We start from the raw sequence: 16,876 nt of genomic DNA, 5'->3' as shown, positions 1-16,876 counted from the left end.
AGAAGGTAACTTGATATCATAAGTAAAGTGAGACTAGCTGGATTTTGATGAGGAGTTCTCCAGACTTCTTAAGTGGAGCATATCTTTTAATGGCAGTCCATTGACTATGGTTCAAAGATAAGTGACCAAAGTGAAAACAAAGAGATTTACAAACAACTCAAGGAATGTTGCTGTCACCAATAGATTCAGCTTTCTAGTGCACAGATTTGATTTTTATAACTTTTCAAGTCTGCTTAGAGTACACAATCAGTCAACAACATTCTATAGCACCTTAGAGATAAGTACAGCATTTCACAGAAGAGGATGGAGTAAAGATGAAAATAAAAATCAACTAAAATAGAAAAGGAGAGTATTTTGAATGCAATTAGCAGAATTTATTATTGAAATAAGAAAACATTTTCTGTTCATGTGCAGGTGGGAGACAAAGAGAATAGACAATATACTTTTATTTTGTGAAAGAAGTCCTTCTAGTCAGAACTGCAGGGTCTTCTATACAAGGATAGCAAGTAATATTATTACAGTGGCTGTGACCACCTGCTTGATTTTGTCCTTGCAAATTATTTGGAAACTTTCTAATGTTGGGCCACCAGATAGTTGAGAGATTTCTTCATTCTTAATTCATTTAGATGTTGCAAAATTATTATGGTTCTTATTTTCCCCATAGTTGGGACCCAAAACTGGAGCGTGGATTGGAAAATCTATACTTTATTTAAAATAAACAGCAAAAATAAAGAGAAAGGCCTTTATTGTTGTCTATTGGGGGGGAAAGATTTGTTTAAAGAAATTAAAGAAGAAGAGGAAATAATCATGGACAGAATTTGTGCAAAGATCAGCTAAACAAGAAACAGGAGATATAGGAGATATTGTCATTGGAGAATATTATGATCACCTGACCTGGAACATGAAATAGGTGGGGAATCCAAGAAAAGATCACAAGGTTAACATAGTGGCACAATAAAAAAATAGTAGTGGGGGGAAATGTAAGTTTCTGAATGTGTTCTAAGTTCTCTCACCTCAAAGCAGGAAAGCTAATACTTTTTTAAAAGATTCATTAAAATAAATCTGATATGATTCACACTAAAAAAAGGACTGATTTTGGTGGAGTGGAAGTTGAGAGCTTAAAGGACAAATGACTATTCCATTCAAGACTTGATTGAAGAAAAGAAAAAATTAGTAATAGTCTGACATAAATCCTAACCTTCACAAGAATAGTTTTCAGAAGGTTCATAGGAGAGACTGAGAAAACCCACTGAAAGATAGTCTGAAGAGAAGTAAGATGAGGTGTGATGAGATTCTCTCAAGAATGAAAATTGAAAACAAATAGTGAAGAAACACAATTTTGTTGAAGAGAAAAGGGGTGGGGTTGGGGGGATGGATTAGAAAGACCTATCAACCAAATTAGATTTTAAATTGAAATGGACAGAAAAAGAAGGAAAGTAAAAGAGTAAATAAATGTATAGAATGCCCCTATTAGAGCATTGACAACAGTGCCAAGACTGAGAATGATCTGAAAAATAAATGAGGAAAGCTAAGAATTACAGAAATCTATAGTAGGCCAAAATAGGAAGATCAAAGAAGTGATAGGACTTCTTCACAGGTAGATGAGATGATGAGAACTAGTGAGTGAGGTAGAATAAATGTAAATGTTATTCTGTTTTTATTTTTAAAAAAGACAATGGATCCTGAAAATTATTGGCCATTGAACTTGGTTAAAATCTATTAAAAGGATAACTAATGAACATTTAGAAAAGAAAGTGATGTTCACATTAACAATGCATGCCTAACTAACCTTGTTTACAGGATTACCAAATTGGTAAATGAAGGTAATGTGATAGACATAGGTTACTTGGATTGTAGTAAAACTTTTGATCAGGCAATGGGGGGTACGATTGGAGTTATAAACCCTAAATGATCACCCTAGTGCAAATATCAATAATATGGAAATAGCTCTTGACCAATGACACAAGTAAACCCAGTGGAATTGTGATTTGACTCTGGGAGGTGGGTTTGGGGGGAAGGAAAAGAACATGATTTTTATAATCCTGGGAAAATACTCTTAATTAATTAATAAAATAAAATAAAATAAACTTTTGACCAGGTATCTTAAGATGATCTTGTTGAAAAGATGAAAAGATTTAGGGACTAGACTAAAATTAGGTATATTCATAACTTGTTGAATGGTGGTACCCAAAGAGTAGTAATCAGTGTTCAAAATAGTAGAGTTTAAAGCTATTAAAGCTTTGAAGAAACTGTAAAGGTTAGAAATTTCAATAGATATTAAATACAAATAATTTTAAAATGTTCTTCAGAGAAAAGAAAATTGTTTAAAGAATGAATGTCTCAGTTAAAGCTATCCAGTAAAATCTTCAGATTACCTAGAAGTAATATTTAGAGATCAATTTATCATTGTTTTGTTGCCAGAAAGAATAATAGCTAAGAACCCTAAATCAGGTTTTAGGAATTGATTGAACAGGTCATGACTTTGCCATTTTCAAGGATCCTGAGAGAATATAATAGAATTTATTTCAGCAAATAATTTTAGTGGTTCCTACATTTGATCCCTAGTTCCAGTTATACTGTCATTAATATCATAATATTTTTCTGAAAAGTTTTAGCAATAGTTATATTTAGTTTTGATGTTTAATACTACTTTTTTCCCCACTGACTTCTTTTGTGAATTTTTTTGGGCTTTGCAAAGTCTTAACCACAAGAACAGGAATATCTCGTGGGTCAGTGAAAAGAACGGTAGGAGAATATATTTTAGGGGGCAGCTAGGTGGCTCAGTGGATTGACAGCCAGGCCTAGAGACAGGAAGTCCTGGGTTCAAATCTGCCCTCAGATACTTCCTAGCTGTATGCCCCTGGGCAAGTCCCTTAACCCCCCTTGCCTAGCCCTTACCACTCTTCTGCCTTGGAAGCAATACACAGTATTGATCCTAAGACCCAAGGCAAAGGTTAAATATATATATATATTTTTTTAAAGAAGTTTTGGGAAGAAATCAAGTGTGTTTAACAAAAGCTTTATGAAAAATGTAATATAACATGCTTTTAAATTTAATCTATATTATTTACATATACTTCTATCACTTTATTAAGTCTAGCCAATTAGAAAGTCAATAAATCCAATGTAATTTATAGCATTTATTGATTTTTCAGAATATAAATGTTCCTAGTGAAAATTTATCAGAAATCTAACATGCCCCTATAAGAAACCCAACTAAATAAAGTCATGCCATTGGGCATTGAAGGATTCTATGAAAAGAACAAATACAAGGCACAGTATTGAAAAACATATATACTAATATATCAAATTATTTTTGCCATCAAATATATGTGAGCCCCTACGAGTGTACTCTATCTACTCTTACAGTCCTGGATATTTGCTTATAGAAAAAGTAGAAATGTCAGATCAGAAAACAAAGTTGGCAAAAAGAGTTTGACTCAACCAATTAAATATACACAGAACAGTTCTGTGCTGTAGATTATTCAGTTTTAAGGCATCGAGACATCAATTCCCAAGATATCTAAAGGAGGAGAAGGTAATAAATATATGAAAAAAGTCTGACCATCTTCTAAGAAAACGAAGTGGAGAAGGCCTCTAGCTCCTGATGAGAGAACACTGTTCCCTCTAAAACAAGTTTTTAAGATACAACTTTGCATATGCTTTGAAAGCAGCCTTGATTAAAGTATTAGCAGGGAACAGGCAGTCTTTGCAAATGATATTCCATAGGAGATGCCATCATTTACCATTGCAGAACTGAATGAAAAATGTGGGGAATAAGAGCTCTAAAAAGCAATGTAGAGGTGAACAGAAGACATGCCTTGAATGAGCCAAAGAAATGTACAATTTAAAAGATGGGCTGCTCCTGGAACCAAAGGGGTATGTCATAGAAAGACTGTCTCTGGTATCATTTGGATGTGAAGGAAGAGGGTTGAAGGTTCTCTCAGGACATTGGTTGGACTCTGTAGGGAACTCATGACAGAATGTCAGCGAAGAGAACCAGAGAATTTACAGGCATGAATGAATCCTGATTTGTAGGATTATAGTGAAAAATCCACAAGGGTGAGGTCACAGATCCCATCAGACGTTGAGAATAGAACCAGTGCTCTAAGACTAGATACAGCCAGCAATGTCATTTCCAAAAGGATCATCTTAGGGACCTCTCCATCTCTAGAGAATCGCACCGAGGGAATAATCACCCTTCTCCAAATAATTAAATTTTAGGATCACTCAAGGTGAAATTGAGAGCATTAACAAGGGAATGAATGGGCTACAAACTAGTTTTCAGTTGTGTCCACCTCTTTGTAATCTTATTTGGGCTTTTCTTGGCAGAGATATTGGAGTGGTTTTCCATTTCCTTCTCTAGCTCATTTCAGAGATGAAGAAACTGAGACTGATAGATAAGTGATTTGCCTGGAGTTATACAACTGAGGCCAGATATGAACTCATGATGATGAATCTTCCTGACTTCAGACCTCACACTCTGTCCATTTTGCTACCCAGCTCCCTACAAAATATTACCAACCATAAATACTACACAAAAGAATTAAAGGCAAGAACTGAGTCTTAAAAAATTGATAATTCCCCCAGTGATTATCAGTTTTACACACTATAAGTCCTCAATAAACATATGATGAATTAAGTTCAAACTGGATCAAATTGGATATCAGTTTCAGAATCTGTGAAATGACTCAAGCTCTAAGATTTTATTACTCTATTTCACTAAGTTAATTTATTAATTTAATTCACCATTTCTCACTAATTGTCAGTGTTTCTACTTTTCACTGGTTATGAATAAGGCAGAGTCCAAACTTTTTCTGACGATATTATTCCGATTGTTTGCATCAGATTAACATCAAAGTAATGTAATCTGTTTGTCCCTCAGCATCCAGTTATTGTCTCTTGGCCACAATTAATTTATATTCTATTTTTAGGCTATTTGAATCAATTAAAGACAGACAGTTTTGCTTTTCTAGTACCAAAGCCCGTGATTCCTTATGAAGGAGAAAAAAATAATGAAATCCAATGTTTCATTGAGCCTAGACAGGTGTCTGCATCTCTCTCCATCCTCACAAAAAAAAAAAAATAGTGAACTAACTTTAGTACAAGAGTGAAATAGTTGTCTTTCTTCTATGCTGAGCTTAGAGCTTGTTTAAACTAATCTGTGTAGAATAGAACACTTTTTATCATCCTGTTTCTGCTAGCAATGCCTTCTTTATAAACTGCCTTGTCTGTTCAGTTCCTTTAGAAATGCATCTTCTGAAAGAAGTTGTATCCCATAATATAGAACATCATATTTGAATAGAATTTTAATAAGATTTTTGTACATAGATATAAATTGATTTTGTATAGTCATCCTTCCTGGGCTGATTCATACAGCTTCCTGTAGCTTTTCCACATAAATTTTATTTTCCAAACCTTAATCATTTTTGTGGCAAGTGAGCTATCTCCAAACTCATATATTTCTCTGTGTTGTAGAGCCTAGAACTGCACAGAATTCTCTATGAAAGAATAATTATTCTATTTTCCTCATTCCACCGAACACTTGCCTTTTTATTGACAGTGCACCTCCTCATTCATATGAGGGTTGTCATTGGCCATGACTGATTTCTATAGAATTATTTCAAAACGTATATTTGAAAACGGGAAGTTTAGTCTGCTCATTTTACATGGAAGAGACCCAAGTCCAGTTTCTTTCTTAAGGAAGGAGCTAAAAGCTTGCATTCCAGGATTTTTTGACACACACTTTCAAAGTTCATTTCAGTTCGTGATACCAGAGCTTTTAAAAATCATATTTTGTTATAGTTGATCATTTCTCACTTGATATTTGTGCATTGTACTTAAAGTACAAGTGAATGGATTGCTTTAAGATTCTTAAATCTTTCAACATTCGAAAATGGCATGTCACATAAAAGAAATCCAGGCATCCAAATTTAAAAAACTTCATTTCTAGATTTAATATCATAGGTAATCATTAAATATTTTTAATCTATTTGAAGACTTATAAGCATTTTAAACTCAGAATATGTAAACTACCTTTTCAGAACTTTTGACATAGTTTAAGAGATACTATGATAAGATGTGAAATAGTTTTATAACAGATATACTTTTGTAATATAAAATACTGTTTTGTAGGGTAATGCTATAAATATTTTAAATTGAACCAAAAAAAAATGAAGGGAATGGAGCAATTTTTATTTTCCTTTATCAACTTCCATATTACCTTGTTATTCTATTTGTAAAATTAACCCTATATTAAACTATTTTATCTTCACATTTGATTTTAGCAGCTAATTTTCTCCTCCCTTCATTTTCACAGCTTAATAAACAACAGTTGCAGATATTAAAAGAACGATTTTTGGCCTTCCTCAATGGAGAAACCCAAATTGTTGCAGATGAAGCATTTTGTAATGCAGTTCGCAGTTATTATGAAGTAAGTGAAATATCTTGTTTATATTATTTTCTGTTGGAGTTTTTGTAAAGCCTTTTCATTACTAGTCAATATATAGATTTTTAATCCAAAAGTCCTTGTTTCCTTGCAAAAGAAAGTAAATTTAAGATGATATGCTTCTACTGATTAGGTAAAAATGTAGCAATAAACTTATTTCCTCAAAACATTTTGTTAAGATTCTCCAAGTGGCAGACTTTAATTCCATAGTCTGATTAGGAAAGAAATAGAATTAATGGTTAATCATTTGAGGGAGTAAGGGAGAGGGAAATGGTTGGGAGAAAAAAATTAACAGTGATTGATATAGCTTCATCTTTGGGTCCACATGCGTAAATCATGCTATTTAATCAAGGTTCACATAGTAAGTTATTATTTTAAGCCAATACATAATTTTGAGGGGATAAATTGCATACATCTTTATTGTAAAGGAATAATATAATAAACCCTATCTTATCACTCTTTAGATTAGCATATGTTGATTTAAAATTTGAAATCAACTCTATATTCTTCCCCCATCTCCCTATGTATATCTTCATGATTTTTAAGCCCTAAAGCTAAATATGCATAATGATTTTAAAGATTGCCTTTTTATAAGCTATTCTTCTTTCTCCCTAATTAGAAATTAACCTCTTCTTATTCTCCTTTATGGCATTTCATCATTTTGGAATTCATCCTACAACAATTTACATGCCAAACTAAACCAAACAATTTATGTATGATGATTTGAGTTCTTTAAAAGGTGTAAATATTTGTAATTTGTTCATAAATTAATCTCATTTACCTTGGTAGTTTTAGAAAATTATACCAACCATAATTTTACTTAGAATTATTATTAAGGCAAAACGAATCTCTTTTTATTTAAAAATATGTTTGATTTTGCTTTCTTAGGACCTTAGATATTTTCTTATTTTAATTGTTGCTGAAATATTAATAAATTGAAATTTTTTCAAGGTTACATTGAACATTACTTTTCAGTTTCTTTTTTGCTAATTCAAGTCTTCTTAGAAAATTCTAGATTGTTCAAGAAAACATCTAATGCCCAGTGGACTTACGCGTCGGCTATGGGGGGTGAGGGGGGGAGGAAAAGAAAATGATCTATGTCTTTAACGAATAATGCTTGGAAATGACCAAATAAAATATATTAAAAAAAAAGGAAAAAAAAAAGAAAATTCTAGATTGTTAAAAAAACTTTCTTATTTTTCTTCTAGTAATCCTACATTTACTTTTGAGAATTATTCCTTTTAGAAAGGGTAAAAAATTTTGCTTGTGTTGTTCTCAATGCAGAGATTGTGTTTTTGATATATTAGATGATATAAAGTCAGCACAGTTTTGTTTCTTGTTGTAAAAATAACTAGTAGGGACTGAACTGTTTGGAAAAGACACCATGAAGATGCCTCCAGACCACAAGCTGCATGAGAAGATCAAGAATGAACTTTGGGTGTGGTTAATTGAACATTTATTTGCATATATAGTTTCATGCCAAAGGGGACTGCCCCCTAACTGGATTTTTGTCAATGCATCTAGCAATTGGTTTTGTTCTTTTCTTCCTCTCTTATCCGAAATAATTGTAATCTTTAAGTTGATTTTGTTTTCATGATCTTTTGGGAGGAAACTTTTCCCAATAACGATCAAAGGGAGATATGTAAGAATGGAGTTTTGAACCCCAGACTTCAGTCCCCACAAGTCCTTGGCACTTCCCAGAATGCCCTATAATCTCATCTGAGATTCCCACCCCGGCCAAGAACAAAATTTGTATTTAAACTGACTGTACCACTTACTTGGGTCTCTCTGCTTCCCCTTCTAAGCACACACATCTCTCAAGATGTACAGTAAGTGAAATTGAATGGACTTAATAGTCCTGGAAACATGGCTTGTTGATTTGTATCTTTGATTTCTAATAATCTTTAATAAACCTCTAAAATATAAAAAAGTAACTAGTAGGGGATATGTGTTTGCTTTTGTGCTTTTGTTTTTATTTTTTATTTTATTCTTTGGAATGCCCTTGATTCAAGTGGTACTATCAAGAAGCAATTAAGGGTATTTTGTGATTCTATTAAGTATATCTTAGTTTGCTGCTTTGCACCCTTCTAAAAGTAACTGTAAAAAGCAAACACAAAACAACTCAACTAATATTTGGTAATAACTCATGAATTAATTTAAAAAAGTCATTTGTTGATTTTCTATTTCATTTCTTTCAACCCCATGAATTCTATTTTCAGCTATTTTGGGGGTATGACTATTGTAGCTCCATTTTTTCTGTTAATGAATTGCTATGATTTATCAGCCTTAATTATAATGCTTTAGATCTTAAACAATTTCTCCCATTTTTCTTTTTCATTCATTCTTTTAAAATTATATATATTTTTATTTTTATGTTGCTCAAAAGATTCTTACAAGTTAATAGTCATTACAGTGTCCAATAGTCTCAAAATATTTCTTTACCCCTATTCCCCATAGTATTTGATGAAGAACATTATTAAGGTAAGTTATTTTTAAAGTATATGTATTTTAATGTACCTTAATGTATTTTTAGTGTATTGATGAAAATGAGTATTTTCAATGTTTAGTTTTGACTTTATATTTCTTTTATGTTCTGGAGAGTCAGATTCTGTTTCCTTGCCAGTTTGAATAATCCTTAAAATATCTGACTTCACCCTAACAATACTGTGATAGCTCTAAGCATCCCTGAAGTGTGTTCTTTAAGAGCCACAACATTTGTACTTTCTTTTCCTCAGAGTAATATCCATTCTTAAAACAATTTAAATGCATACCAGTAAAGCACAGTGCAAGACAACGAACTCTTATGGAAAGCAGCTCACTTCCATTTTATCTGGGCAAGGCCAGACATTTAGAGTCAACCTAGTATCATTGGAAGTTTGCATGAGCATTACTGAAAGAAAATGAAACCACATCGAAATTTTTCGTTATCCTAAATAGTTTGCATACTGCTGCTAAGACATGGTAAGGGTTTATTTTTTTTTAATGAATGGATTACTGGATGATGCAAATCGATGAAAAAGAAAGTAGATTGATGGTTAAAAGAGGGAGAGAAATATACGTCTAAAGCCAAAGAAAGGAAATTAGGTGAAGTGTCAAATTATTAAGACTGATAATTGGCTATACATTTATTTTCTTGGTGTTTATGTTGAGGTATGAGTACCTACAAGTTTTGAAAAAAATTAATAAGGTTGAATATGTCAACCAGTATTGAAAATGGGGGGAAATCATGGACTTGCTTATGCTGAAAGCATGACGTTTACATTTCTGCCACAACCAAGTGATTTTTATGTATCCCAAGTGTAATATGACTACCTTGGGGGGAAAAATTAAAAGGATTGAAAAAAATGCCTCTCAACTCTTCAGATTGTCAAGCAGGATAAAGAAATGGTTAAAGTAAAGAAAATGAAAAGAATTTGAGGTGAAGGGGGGGCAAGGTTTTGTCCTACTAAGGATATTAGAAAGTGAAAGAATATTAGGCAGAAGGGGACAAAAAGACAGTTGTATATTTAGAATTTCAAAGCAGATTTCAGTGTTTTCAAGAAAGTAAAGATGTTCTGAAGTGGGAAAAGCTTCTTATCCTTTAAGCAATTATATATCAGACACTTCCTAGCCAAGTGACCCTTAGCAAGTCATTTAACCCAAACTGCCTAGCCCTTACTGCTCTTCTTCTATGGGATCAATACACAGAATTGATTCTAAGATGGAAAGTAAGGGTTAAAAATGGAATTCTGTAATGGAACCACAAACATTATCATGATCAATCATCTTCTGTAGGTTAGAGGAAGATGAAAAGGGAAAAGTCAATTGGCGATTCTCTGCTGAGAGAGGTGTTGGATATTTTTATTGACATCAGTGATGCAATTTATTGTCTTCCTAGGGCCTGTGTTATAACAGAGAACAACTACCCACTTCTGGTGATTTATATGGGCACAAATGATACTACCAGAAAGAAAAAAAAATATTGTTAATGATTATGAAGTCCTGGGCAGAAAACTGAAAATCCTGGGATTGGGGGAGGGATTTTGTCTTTTTCCCATTGCTGCTGATTAATGGTAAGGTATCCAAAAAACAAAGTGCATTTGAGAAGTAAACGGCTAAGGAAGCAGCATTTGAATGAACCATGAAGTTTTAAACTTAAAGTAGAATTTACAGTACAGGGATGGCAAAAAGCTTTCCAGAAATAGTGTACACTTCACAATGGTGAGGAAGAGTATATTAGTGGATGTGTTGCAAATGTAATCAAAAGGGCTTTAAAATTAAAAAAAAAAAGAGAAAGTTGGAATAAACTATATTTCTATATCCCCAACATTAGATACCATGAAGAAAAGTTATAAAGAATGAAAGATAAGTTAAATTTCCCTGAGCATACAAACTCCAAGAAGGTGTCCAGTATCAAAATCCATGTCCTGAAGTATTTATTTACAAATAACCACATTGTAATGAAAAAGAGAGACTCTGGTTCCTAATACAAGAAGGCAAATTGACCTTAAAGGTATCACTGAGATTTTGTGGAATTAAACTGTGGAAAGGAAACTAGAACAAGTTCTGGACTTTCTGCCACTGTGTTGGAACAGGCAACACGGGGAATATTAGAGAGAGAAGAAATTGTCAAGACTGAAAGTTGGTGGGGGAAGGGGCAACTGGGAGTGGCAGTGGGTCTTGTGATTAGCACTTCCTTCCTGAAGTGGGAAGGGGGAGGAACTTGGGGTTCCCAGTCTGGATAGGTGTGCCTTGATTTCTTCTGCCCAAAGAGACAGGCCCAACCAGCTCTTCAAGTCAGAACTTTTCTTGTTGTTTGCTGTTTACTGCTAAGATTTTGAAATTAAGAAAACTAACACAGCTATAGCATAGATAGGAATAAGAGAAACCTTCTAACAGCCTGTGAGGCCTGGCCAGAGACTCCAACCTTATTTAGGGACATCCCTCTTCCCTCTTCCCTGATACCTCTCCAGTTCAAACTGGTTATTAAAATATATCTTATTTGAATATCACAGTCAGATAAGAGGACCATCTTTTCTGGGGCATAGAGGGAGTTGAACCTCAATTCAGTCATCCAATTACAAACAAAGTGGGGGGGGAGGCTTGTCCCTCAGGAGAGTTATGTTTACCTGCTCTGGGATAACAAGACATCCCCACAGAATATCATAAGTGGCTCATTTCTCAGACACCACATTTTGGTAAAAAAAATAGAGTCTCACCTGGGGGCATCTCTCACCTTTGCCTCACCAGCAGCCATATTCCCTCTCTCCCTTCAACTCCTCCATTCCTTGCTATAAACCTTCCTTATCCCCTGTTTTTTCAATCCCCCTTCTTTCCTTATATTACAAAACTCATGATTAGACTATGACTGAATATATGTGCCTTATTAAAAACAAAACAGAACAGGTATAAGGGATTAAATTATTTATTAAGAAAATATAACCTTATGGGCAAATGCAGGAACTAGAAGGAGAAACATGCTGCAAAGTATTTGAGTAAATATCAATAGTGGGAGAAATAGAAATGATGTTATTTTATTAGGCTGCCAACAACTTGGACAGAAAGAAAAAACAATGAGTTTTTGAAAAAAAATTAGTTTAGGAAACAAATCACACTTCTGTTACCCAGGTATGATATAGAAGGGAGAGAGACTTCATTCATCGATACATCTGTCAAAAGCAGAACCACTAATAACTCCTTGAGTTGTCAGTGCAAATTTCATTATTCAACAAGTGGAGGAATCAAAGAGAAAACTCTATTCCCCATCTGTTGATTCTTAGTAACTGAGAGCAGCAAGTTATTGGGATGGAAATTTGAGAAACCCTATAAGAAAAAAAGACCTATGCCTCCTAGAGTTTATGATAAAGAAGAGAAAATCTGGGCACAGTGGGATATGCACTTGAGATTTTAGGAAAGTACATTTTATCATGTTCAGAGGAAATATAAGTAGGATAGTATGGAGTAAAGTGATAAAGGAGAGGCCATACAAGGTGGGATGGGAAATAGTCAAGATGAAAATTCCAAAGACATTGAAGGACATAATTCCAGGGAGTATAATGGGGGTGGGGGGGTAGGGGCTGATTGGAGGAACTAGCTACACAGAGAAATTGCCAACCAACTTAGATTTTTAAAAATAGTGCAGCAGATAAAAACAAGGCCAGATAATAGAGAAAGGTGAATTTTAATAGTGTGGCACACTGCTGTAAAAAGCATGTCTGTAATGCAAAAGCTCAAAATGAGCTCTGGCTAGCCATAAGTAGGTTTTTAAAGTTATATTGAGCAGAAAAGGAAGATCTTAAAAAGGGATGGAAACTTGGATTAGAATGAATGAGATAATGATAACAGATAATGGTTAGATGGAAGAACTGCCTAATTCTTATTTTTCTTCTGTTTTCTTTTACAAGGAGAACCTTTGCCCTAGAAATGATAGAATAAATAGAAAAAATAGAAAAAAATTAACAACAGAATAGCCTTGATAAATCTAAGCCACCTGGCCCAGCTGAATTACATTCTCAAGTACTAAGAAAACTAGAAGATGTGATTGCTGAGCCACTGGCAGAGCATTTGAAATATCATAGAAAAAATGGGAAAGATATTACAATATAGGAGAAGGGCAAATGTTGCCCCAGTTTTCAAAAAATGAAGAGAACAGAGTGTGGAAGAAAAATTATAGGCCAGTCAGCTTGAATTTGATGCCTGCAAAAATTCAAGAATAGATCATTAAGGAGGTGGATGGTAAACATATAGAATGGGAAGAGAGGATCACAAAAAACCAGCATGGCTTCATCAAGAACAGGTCATGCCTGGCTAACCTCATTTTCTTTTTTGACAGAATGACTGAAAGCAGTAGAAGGGTGAAATGCTATGAACATAGTTTACCTTTAACTTGGTAAAGCTTTTTACTAGGTATCTTATACAATTCGCAAGAAAGAGATGGAAAGTCATAGGTAAGGTGCAAATATAATCAGATGGTTGCAGAATTGATTCAGGAGCCATATTCAAAGAGTAATTGTTGATATTTTATTGGTACCATGACAGGAAATTTCTAGTGGAATTTCCCTTCCCACCCTCAATCTTCATGTGTCCCTATATTGCTAAACAGTTTTTATTAATGACTTGGATAAAGACATAGATGATAGTCTCATCAAATCTTTAGAGAATCAAAAAATAAGCATCCAAAAAAAAAGATCTTGACAGGCAAAAGCATGTGATTTAATCTTAGATGAAATTGAGAAATGTAGAAGCTTGCCTTTGAGTACAGCAAAAAGCAAACATTTTTTACCAGTTCAATATAGGGAAGGCATGTTAGATAACGCTCAAAAAAAAGGTCTAAGAATTTTGGTGGACAGCAAGTTTGAAATAAGTAATCAATATTATATGGTAAAAAAATAAGATTAGCATTGAGTGATATTAAAAAAAGGAATAGGAAGGTGAGAGTCCTACCATATTCTGTCATAGACAGAAACCCGCCCTGCACAATATCAGTAAATGGGGCATTCTCCAGAAAAGAACAACCATTGTGGTTAAAGACCTTGTGTCCATGTCATATAGAATCAATTGAAGGAATTGGGCATATCTAGCCAATTTCTAAAGAAGCAATAACCCAGAGTGGAGCATGATAGCTATTATCAGGCATTTGAACACTCCTCATGTCTAGGCAGGGTCATTAGCCCTTTCCTATTGAATTCCAGATTTCAGAACCTGGAGCAATAAGTTAGTCTTTTCAAAGGGAGAAATTTAGATAGATGGCATTAAAAGCTTCTTAACAATCATTGCTGACCAGAAGTGGAATTGACTGCTTTAAAAGATGGTGAATTCTCCTTTCTTGATGGTCTTTAAGCAGAGACTGGAGGAATACGTATAGGCAGGTTGTAGAGGCCACTTAAGACCCCTTCTAGCTCTTTTTCTGTGAGTAATGAATTCCTGATTTTTCTGGCTGGGTCCAGGGTAACATATCAGTCACTATGTCAGCTATTGTTTGTTAAGCAACTGGCATGTGCTAGTATTTGTATTAAGTGTTGGGGATAAAAGCAAAGACAAAAGACAACTCCCTAACCCACTAAAAAAACAAACAAACCAACAACAAAAAAAAACAAAGCAAAATACTTTTTATTTTCAGGGAGCTCGTTCTAATGGAGGAGGCAAAATATGAACAGCTACATACAAATAAGACATGCATATTGTTTTATTAAATTGGGACAGTACGATAAAATTGCAGAATGAGGATCCTAAGGAGGCTGGGAAAAATTTCTTACAGAACATGAAACTATAGCTGAAACATGAAAGAAGTTAAGGAATCTTAGAGGTGAGGATGAGAACACAGAATGATCCAGGCCTACAAACAGTCAGTGAAAACAGAGATGGAGTACTGTGTTCAAGGAACAAATGAGGAGGCCCAGTGTCATTGGATCACAAAATGTATGGAGGAAAAATAAGGTGTAAGTCTGTAGACATAGACAGAGACCAGATGATGAAGTGCTTAAACAGCAAATAGTTTTATTTTTGATCCTGGAGTTGGTTGAGAGCTTCTGGAATATTTTGGGCAGAGTCTGATCAGTCTTGTATTGTAGGAAGAGAAATTTGATAGCCAAGTGGAAGATAGATGATAGTGGAAAGAGACTTAAGACAAAGAGATCAAGCATCTTGCCATTGCAGTAGTTCAAGTATTAGATGATTAAAACCTTCACTAGTGTGGTTGCAGTGTTAGAGGCTGGAAGGGAGTAAATAAAGAGCTACAAAAGATGTTATGGAGTTATAAACAACAGGACTTTTACCTACTGCTTGGAAATAGCAGGGAGAGAGTACAAGAGAGTTAGTTATAATCCTCAGTGCCTTTACAATAATAAGGAAGTTAGGTAAAGGGGAGAGTTTGGGGAGAAAAAATATGAAGCTAATTTGGAAAAAGACTGAGTTTTTAGATATCTACAGGCCATTCAGTTTGATGTATCCAAAAGACTATTGGAGAGACAATTTGAATTGGGAGATAAGAAATGGTTATTTAAATCTGTGAGTCATTTGTATAGAGACAATAATTAAAAATTATAATCAAGTGATATAGTGGTTATTTATTAAAATAATATTGAGGGAGAAGAAAAGAAGATCCAGGACAGAACTTTGTGGAATGACTACTTTTAGTGATATGAATTAAGAACTAGTAAAAGAAACAGAAAAAGAACTGTCAGATATGTAGGAGGAAAAGCAGGAGCTAGTGGTGTCGAAAACCTAGAGAGAAGATAAGGAGTAGAAAGAGAGCAACAGATTCAGCTAAAGAGAGGTCAAGAAGATTTGTCAGTCAAGTCATTAGTAATTTTGGAGAGAGAAGTTTTAGTTGATGACAAAGATTGAAATCAGATTGCAAAAGGGAGTGAGAGGGAAGGAAATGGAGGCATCTGTGGTAGATGGGATGTAAAACGGAGGAGAGAGAGCATTATAGCTAGTAGGGGAAGGACAGATTGAGTGACAGTTTACTGAGGTTCAGGAAGACATGGGCATGCTTGCAGGTAGTTAGGAAGCATTCGGGATACAATGAGTAACTGAAGAATCAGGACATTCAAAGCTAAGATCAAAGCAAGCAGTTCTGCTACAAAGGGTTTTATTTTGGGAGAAAACAGTTAAAAGTTAAAGCAGTCTTTCACTTAAAGGAATAATACATGAGGAATAATTAGTCATTTTATGAGTAGATGATATACATCACTATATATTTGCATTCTCTTTGGATAGGAGAGCCCTCGAGGGTTTCCTGTTTCTAGATTCTGGGAAAGGATAACCATTTTTTAGGCATCTCATGTGTTCTCCACAGGCCAAGACTGAGCAGTGTCCACTCTGAGCAGCTTCTTCAACTTACACTCTTTTGCAGAAATGGTATCTATGACCCAAGTATTATGTACTATTTGATTACTTACGCTGAGAAATGCCATGTAGATGCTATGTAAGAGTTTAAGACATAGGGCATAACTTTTCATATTCAGTAGAATCTAATGATAGTATTCATAAGGTTTGCAAAACACTTTAAAATATCTCATTTTACCTTTATATTACTGCTATTCCTATTTTTACAGATGTGGAAACTAAGGCAGATAGTGATTGTGACTTGTTCTGAATCAAGTATCTAGTAATGGTCTAAAGCTAGAATTTAATTCAGGTTTTCTTGGTGTCAGGACCACTACTTTATAAATTAGGCAACCTCGCTGATGAGAAAAGTGGAGGTGGCGGGAAGAAAAAAACTCAGAATGGTAGCATAAAGGAACTATATACCAATTAAAAGGTTTTGAAAGATATAGAAATGAATATATTTATAGGTAGGTAGTAATAATGGAGTAGAGAGGAAGAGATCAAAGATAAGAAATCTTGAATGCATTATTAATGGAGAGAAGTGTGGATGAAGTAGAAGAGTATGGGAGAAAGGAGACAAGGCCATAACAGAGTACCCAGAATTGTTCTGCTTTTGTA

General features: G+C 34.2%; 1 protein-coding gene across 10 annotated transcripts in view; it reads left to right on the top strand.

Moving 5' to 3' along the window:
• The window catches only part of CADPS2 (calcium dependent secretion activator 2), a 758,482-nt gene that overhangs the window by 166,440 nt on the left and 575,166 nt on the right, over positions 1-16,876 (top strand). For all 10 annotated transcript variants that reach the window (XM_056799641.1, XM_007504220.2, XM_056799643.1 and 7 more), the window contains exon 2: positions 6,320-6,433. In XM_056799641.1, the coding sequence (XP_056655619.1) occupies positions 6,320-6,433 (114 nt within the window). The remainder of the gene's footprint in view (positions 1-6,319; positions 6,434-16,876) is intronic.

Source organism: Monodelphis domestica, chromosome 5 (genome assembly GCF_027887165.1).
Source record: "Monodelphis domestica isolate mMonDom1 chromosome 5, mMonDom1.pri, whole genome shotgun sequence".
Lineage (NCBI taxonomy): Eukaryota > Metazoa > Chordata > Mammalia > Didelphimorphia > Didelphidae > Monodelphis > Monodelphis domestica.
Note: the sequence above shows the minus strand (reverse complement) of the source record. Positions and strands in the feature narration are given on the sequence as shown.